Genomic DNA, 8,129 nt, shown 5'->3' with positions numbered 1-8,129 from the left:
TATATCAAAGCTATATTAATCCATTGAGTTTTCTTCTATTCATTCAAAAGACTCATTACAGTATCTGTTGAAATCTCAACTTGAATCTACATTTCAGATTCAAGCTAGAACAACAGGACAAGAAAGAGCTTACTAGACACTGGGGGGACTAGTCCCTACAGACAGCTTATTTATGTACCAAGAAAATTACAAAACAAAAGGTGAATACGACAGGTCGGCAGCACTTGTCAAGAAGCTTTGGAGAGTATCACTATACAAAATGCCACCATTTATCATCCTGTGTAAGGTTGACCAACCATATAATCTCACTAGTTACAAAACTAAACTAGATATATAAATACTAGGAGATATAAGGTTGGTTTAATTTGGTGGTGAAGGGAGAAAAGGAGGGATAAGTGGTGGGTTCTAACCCTCTCTAACAAAAACTAACAAATTAACAACTAACATTTGTTGATAAATATATATATATATATATATATATATAATCCAAAACTCATTCATACATGATAGATCATTCCCACCTCTAAGGTAGATGCATGAGGTATACTCAATGCATATGCTGGTCCTCTCGAGTTTCTCCTTAAGAAATCATATCCATAATTGATAACAACTTTTTTCAACCAGCTTGATCCACTTTTTGCTCTAACATATGAGTGACTCAATATGAATGCCATTCCAGCCTCTTTTGCATCCATTAGCTCAAGCAACTCCTCTCTTGCATCCAAATCAATCTGTGGACTGTCTGGCACAACAAACCTCACTCTCTTCCTCACTTTCTCAGGAGAAGACTTAACCTCCATCAACTCTGAAGGACCTTCTTCCATTTGAGAATCTTGTTGATCATCATCTTCAGTCATCCTTATTGAACCCTCTAAGTTTGATGCTGAAGTCCCCACAACTGTCATCTTTGTATCTTCTTCAAAGCTCCCAAATCCTAAGCCATATTCAGATGCATCTGATCTGATGAATTCAGCTATGCTGCAAATAAGATCCCTCTCAAACTCAATGTCATCCTTGTGAATGTCGCGGTAGCCATACCGCGCTATGCACCGGTAAAGTCTATACTCCTTTGGGCCAACTCTACCCACCAAGAACCTTTCTTCAGGTCTAACATGTGGCACTTGGACTGATTTAATGCAGAGGAAGATAACAACTTGGTGGAAGGCAGGTAGATTGGTAACAAAGTGGGAGAAAATAGCTGGGATCCCAGATACAAGCTCAGTGTGTATGAGACCAATTCCCTTGACCCTGACAATGCCTAGAGAGGGGCCTAAACTGAGGAGCCAGTTGATTGGAACCTTGTTTTGAACATCAAACTCATACTTCTTTAATGTGCCATAGTGCCACACATACATGGAAATGAGAAATATGAGGGAGAGGGCAATGGGAACCCAAGCCCCCTCAAGGAACTTGATGAGGGATGCTGAGAAATAGAGTGCTTCAATGGAACCAAAGAACAATATGAAGCAAACTGCTAGCAGTATGTTCTTGTGCCAGCACAAGACTATAACTAGAGACATTAAGCAAGTGGTCACCAGCATGACAGTTATGACAGCCAAGCCTGTTAAAGCAAAAAAAATAAAAATTCATTTATAAATAGTTTAATTTCTATATGTACTGTAAGTGTAAAAAATTTAACACAGTGAATCTGAAGTACATATCTTATTTGATACAAACTCTTTTTTTTTTCTGCGGATCTATTGTAATAATGAGAAAAATTTTGGCATAACCGCAAAAAATGGTCAATAATGTCAAAATCAGATAAATTGGCCCAAACCAACTTACTAATGGGTAATGGGATGGCGAAATACATTACAAAATTTTGCTTTGGGCAATGATCTAATTAGAGGAATAATTGGAACTATTATATCAAGCCTTTTCATAACAATTTTTATTGTAAAAATCAATAAACTTATCATACATGGTAATTTTTTTATTGAATAACAATGTAAAAATCCTTTACACTATTAGTGTATACACTGTTTATGCTTAAAAATATTTCAAATTTAATCATGATCAATTAAAAATACTTCAAACAAGATCAAATTTAAGTTATCAGGTTCATAGGCATCATGAAATTATATCATGGAGGGATAGAGTACCTGCTGCATTTCCCATGCGTTTAGTATCTCTAAACCCAACTGTAATAGCCAGGCAAAGCAGCATCAAACTCCAGTTGATCTCAGGAATGTAAATCTGGCCATGCATTTTGGATGATGTGTGAATTATTTTAACTTTGGGGAAACATCCCATAGCAGAACATTGTTTGATTATGGAGAAAGTCCCTGTGATGACAGCTTGACTTCCAACCACAGCTTGAAGTATGGCTATTGCAAGAACAGGCCATCTAAGTTTTACTGAAAAGAAGGAAAAAGAAAAGTAAGCCAAGCAGCAAACTAAACACTATTATTTCTTTGAATATGTGCTTATAGAGAAGATCACAAAGAACTTACCAGGTACAGATACATAGAACCCAATTCTATAGTCACTTTCAAGGGAATGATGTCTGGAAAGATATGCAGCTTGTCCCATATATGCTAGGATTAAAGAAGGGTATACCAAAAAGGTGAATGCAATCTGCAGGTAAATGACTTAGTTAAACTATTGATTATCATATCACCCCTTGGCTTCTAATCAAGTAACCATCTACCAAAGCATGATGTCCATGAATCATGCATCTATATGTATTAATAGTCAGTTAATGATTAAAAAAGAAGTGCAATTTAATTAGTTGTGCATAATGCAGAGGAATTTCCTTCTGTATGAAACCAACAATTTTGAAAACTAGTAGAAATGTTACCATAAGGTTCAAGCATGTTAAGTATTGAGTGGTGTTACTATTACAAATACAAACAAACATACCACAAGATGGAAGTGCAGCAAGTATGAGGGAGATGAAGAACAATTTTTAACTGCCAGCATCTTCTTTCAATAGAAAAAATCTTATTTTTTTCCATCTTGGCCTATGTATAATTTAACTTTTGACCTTAAAGAAGTCGGTTCTGTCTGACTCAATACACCAAAGTTTTTTTAGTAAATGTATACTTATTTTGTGTTTAAAATATTAGATATCATTAACATCAAATCACAATGAGACATTATTGCTTACAACCTTAGCTGTTTTACATTTCTGCACATGGAAAGTATAGTTTCATTTCTGCACAATAGAGTAAAACTGTACAAGTAAACATCATTAACATAATGGTGCTATGTACCTTAATTGACAATTGTGAAAAGTGTCCTAAATCAGCATACATGGCTTCTGAACCTGGAACACAAAGGTGATAAGATCAGAGAAAGACAAAGCATATGTCAAGCAAAAAAAGCAGATTAGTACAAAATTTGCTACACTAGCTCCATACCTGTTATACACAGTAGAATTCCACCCAAGGACATCCATCCTCCCTTTTGTGTCTTCTTCAGAAATTTGAACATGTAATATGGGGAGAGAGCTTCATAAACATGTGGATTCCAATGGAAGATATTATAGACACCAATAGCACTGATACATAGCAGCCAGGTCAAGACAACAGGTGCAAAGAGACTCCCCACACGATGAGTACCATAATGTTGAAGGGCAAACAAAAATATCAGTATTACACAAGCCACTGGAACCTCCACATCTGCCATAACCAATTAACCAATAATTAGCTCCAATCTAACACATGGAAATTTTCTAGTTTTTTTTATTGTCAATATAAGAAAATTACAATAGTCAATAGGGACCAAGGCTGCTGGTATTTTCTAGTTTTAATGTTTGTTAAAGAAGATATACTATAGAGGACCACCAGAAATCCACTAGGGTTGGCTTAGTGGTGGGATTTCATAGTTTGTACGAAATTCTAAGTTCGATCCTCTGTTATAAGTGTAAAATAAAAGAAGAAAAAAGAAAACATAGTAGCCATCAAATTACAATTATTTTCTGATTGCTTAAAGCAGAAGCTGATAATTATATCAAAAGCATATTGATTAACTTGCAAGTGGTAATTTCCCTGCTAAATAAATCATCAAGTGGACATATCAGAACATATTAGAGGAGCCAAGTGTTATTATCACCCTTTAGAAAAATGACTACTAGTAAGAAACCAATAAACAATTGACAGCAATTACGGAGGACATTGTAAATCCAGTATTTGAGGCGAATAACAAATATCTTGTTATTAAGGTTGTTAAAATAGTGATTCAAATGATTTTTTATTGAACACAAGAATATGATACAGATGTCAAGTTATCCAAGGAGACAAAAGTTAGGTCAATTTTAAAAGTATGATCAGGGTGACTTTCATTCTAGTATTTCAATTTCAACAGCATCCATTCTTGAAGTTGACAGAATTAGGTCTAGATTTAATAGGGGCAGAGGATCCATAGATAATCATTATCTATTACCAATAGTGGAAGTGCACACACTGTCCATGACCAGTCTAATGGTGGTCATACCTAATTTTGTATCCAATCAGATATCATCAGATGACTGCTCAAGATTGATCCACAGGGATTTATTCATCTAAACCATAGTGCTTCATATAATAACCTATTGAAAATTCAACTTTGCAAGGGAACTATTTTTTTATACTTAAAAAGCTCTGGCTAGTGGGGTTAGGCTATATATACATCTTAACCAAGCTTTTCATGTGTACTTTTTTTTATTCTAATCAATATAGTATCAATTACGTATTCAAATACAGTTTTACCATGACAGTGACTTGGATTTGATCAAAGAAAAGAAATTTCCTCTGATTTGTATCTATGAGGACCTACAATTGGGCATGCACTTGTCTTTTGGTTCTCCCTTTTTGTCCACTAATTGGAGGTCCTGTGATGGTTCAAATCAGATCTTATTCATGCATTAAACAAATCTATTGTGATGCCCAACTAGAATATTTTCACCATTAATTAATATCTTCGCAGCATATATGCCATTGAGGGAGCATAAATCCTAAGAGAATGCACAGCCAGCTAAGATAACTTCAGTATCAAATATTACAAAATAGTACACAAAATGAGAATTATTCTAAATTTCTATATTATTGTGGGAACATATTCCCGAGATCGATTTGTTCAAGATACCTACCGATTTGAAACCTACCCATCAAAGCTAAATTCTGGAGAACAAATTCAAAACGTTTTACTATAGGTTATCTGCAATTGTAAGCTAGATACAAAGTATCTGCAATAAAAAAAAATTGATGACTGAATAAAGAATCTTATTGTATATTAACAAAAATTGAATCCAATTATCTAAAAGACTTGTAGCTTAGCTGTAAATAACTCTCAGGTGGTTAAAGCTTAACCTCTCTTAAACTAGACTATATTAGTACTCCATTAAAAGTCGAGAAATTCTATGCACCCTTGAAATTCAAAGATTTTGGTACTGCTATTGAGAAACTCTATCTTTCTCTTGTTGTGTTCAAACTTCAAACTCATTCAACTATTAGGCAAAAAACATCTTATATAAAAATCTTCAGATTTCTGTGGGTACCATAGCAATCCTCAAGGCTTATGGAGAAGAAAAAAGAAGAGAAATGAAAGGCCAAGAGAATTTGAGAACAAAACTATTAACTGTTTGTGATAATAAACAAAACTTACATCTGTGCTGTTCTTTAGACATGGAAAGCTCCAATCCTGACACAGCAGAAAAAACTGCACAATGACAAAAAACCACACAACAAAAGTGAGTTAGTTACTAAGACCCCATACAAGTAGCACTGTTTACAACCAAGGTTTTAAAAAAACTGTTACTGTGATTTCGGCTGCAATGTCAAGGTTTTGCAACCCCAATTGTTTCGCTATATCAAAACCGCAACCGTAATTTAAAATCTTGCTTGCAAATAAATAAAAAAATCACACAATAATATTATTATCATAACAATTCACAAATCCGAAATTGCTGCATTTGTCTGTCGCAATACCAAGGATTACAACGAAATTGTGACCGTAATTTAAAAAAACCTTGCTTGCAACAAAAATCACACAATAATATTATCATGACAAAATACCAGATATTGCTGGTGTGAGCACACCATCCCCAATAACCATGCAAGTCCCTATCAAGGCAAGAACAAGTAGCACCCTTTGCAGCACCCTGTGTTTCTCCAACAAGTTCTTCAGCCCCAACCCAACATTTTTCTTATCAACAGGAACAGTTCCATTATCCATGGTGTACTCAGTTAAGTCCTCATCTGCAAGCTGAGTGTTTGGCAGCAAGCTAACCCGGGCGTGGCGACACAGCAATGAGTAGAGTGCAAAGGTGCCTCCTTCACCATTGTCATCAGCTCTCAGCACAATGAACACATACTTGAGCAGTGGAATCAGTGTGAGTGTCCAGAACACAAAAGACAACACTCCATAGATTTCTTCATTGGTGTCTGAATGCTGAATATCCTCAGCAAAAGCGCTTTTGTAAACGTAAAGTGGGGAAGTGCTCAAGTCTCCATACACTACCCCCAAGCTTTGATAGGCCAAAGTCAACACCGTCTTCCATGATTCTTCCTGCAATCATCACATCACCACCACCATGATCATGCTAAAAAGAAAAACTAATAATACTAACAACTAACATTTATCGATAAAATAAAATAAATAAAAAATAGCCACCATGACCATGGTCATTTGATAATCATAAAGCAAAGATTATGAAACAAATTTTTTAAAAAAAAAACATACTTTGTATTCTACAAAACTAAGTTAGCTCAAAGTGTCACATGGGACACACATTCAGCCACACGCACGCTCGCGCACAAATACCCACCTGGCGTTAGTCTTAATTACCTTAATTGTGTTCCTGTGGATCACAGACTCAAGATCCATGATGGGGTTGGATTTCACAGAACTAGACAGCAGCAACCATTATTTGTTTCTTCGGCTAGATAAAGAAGACCCCTCACTCAACAACAAGTCAATGAAAAAACAAAAAGAAAAAGGAAAAAGGAAAAGAAATTCAAGAGACAAAAAGTGGCTTTGGTAATGGTACAGTGTAAGCCCCTGCTGCTACTTTTTCTAGTTTTCTTCTCCCACCACCCTCTTTTTTGTTGGTATTTTAATATTAATATTTATGAAAAAGGGTGTGCTGTGGCTCAAATCAAGAGGTACAAATGCAGACAAAAGAAGAACAAGCACGAAGCACAAGCAACTGAGGAGTTTTAGAGAATGGTGCTGTGACGAGGAAGGGGTGTTGGTGTTGGTGTTGGAGTGAAGGATTAGTTCAGAAAACTAGATTAGAATAATGATGATTGGGTGGTGGAGTGTGTGTTTTATGTGTTGGAGAAAAGAGAGAGAGAAGGAAGGTGTGTGTGTTTGTTTGTTGCGAATTGAAGGTGGGTTTTTGGTTGTGTAAATAAGGTACATGTGTTTTATTCATGAGCAATGATATTAGGAGATTTCATTAATTTTTTTCTACAAAGAAACTTGCAAGTAATTTTAATTTTAGTATTTTTTAAGTTTTATAATCGCCTGCTCAATCAATTAAATTGGATTTGTTAGTAAACACATCATTAATTTAAATATTTTTTTTCTTTTTATGACATCATATCATTTATTACTCCCAATGATCTTAAATATATAAAAATAATAATTCGTACTAATTAAAAAAATAATTAAATGCATTTAATTATATCAATTTTAATTAAAAATTAAGTTAATTTTTTTTCAACTTACACTCCATTAAAAATTAATAAATAAGTAAATAATCATTAGAACTAAAAATTCAATTCAATTAAAAATATTTCAATAATGGTAGTAACATTAAATAAAATAAAATAATTTAAAATTTTAATCTTAAGTTTGTGTTGGTTGTTATACAGTAGTTGAGATTCTAGCAAGGAGAATATTAGGGTGCTGAATGAAATATCAACTGAACAACTACCACTATTACACATGGTTGTTTGAGAGAGATGAGATGATATCTATGTTTGAAGGAGGGTGGGTCATGAGAGAGAAGGAGCAGTAGCATTAACAATACTCAACAACATGCAGTAAATGTGACAGTTTTCAACTTTGGACAATTTGGACTAGTATGATGATGATCACCTAATCTGAATGCTTCAGAAATTAATGTCATTTAAATATACTTTTACTTTTATTATTTCAAATTACTTATTTTAAAAATTACTCCTTTTATTTATTTATATTTT

General features: G+C 34.3%; 1 protein-coding gene across 1 annotated transcript; it reads right to left on the bottom strand.

Annotated features, from left to right (window-relative positions):
• Positions 1–7,322, bottom strand: LOC114398381 (potassium transporter 8-like). Its single transcript, XM_028360569.1, has 8 exons — positions 6,769–7,322; positions 5,997–6,489; positions 5,587–5,640; positions 3,363–3,623; positions 3,216–3,268; positions 2,454–2,577; positions 2,103–2,357; positions 1–1,561 (listed from the first exon to the last, which is right to left on the bottom strand). Exons 1-8 carry the CDS (start codon positions 6,805–6,807, stop codon positions 498–500), a joined length of 2,343 nt encoding a protein of 780 aa, XP_028216370.1. The 5' UTR covers positions 6,808–7,322; the 3' UTR covers positions 1–497.
• Between the last annotated feature and the right edge of the window lie 807 nt (positions 7,323–8,129).

This window comes from Glycine soja, chromosome 19, assembly GCF_004193775.1.
Source record: "Glycine soja cultivar W05 chromosome 19, ASM419377v2, whole genome shotgun sequence".
In the NCBI taxonomy this organism is placed as follows: Eukaryota; Viridiplantae; Streptophyta; class Magnoliopsida; order Fabales; family Fabaceae; genus Glycine; species Glycine soja.
Note: the sequence above shows the minus strand (reverse complement) of the source record. Positions and strands in the feature narration are given on the sequence as shown.

What these genes read in the sequence shown, in the direction of transcription:
- LOC114398381 (XM_028360569.1), bottom strand. Translation starts at nt 6,807, where the DNA reads ATGGATCTTGAGTCTGTGATCCACAGGAACACAATTAAG. An exon ending in GCTCACACCAGCAATATCTG is followed by an intron (nt 5,641 to 5,996) that starts GTATTTTGTCAT and finishes GTCATTGTGCAG; the next exon opens with TTTTTTCTGCTGTGTCAGGA. An exon ending in ACGCATGGGAAATGCAGCAG is followed by an intron (nt 1,562 to 2,102) that starts GTACTCTATCCC and finishes TTGCTTTAACAG; the next exon opens with GCTTGGCTGTCATAACTGTC.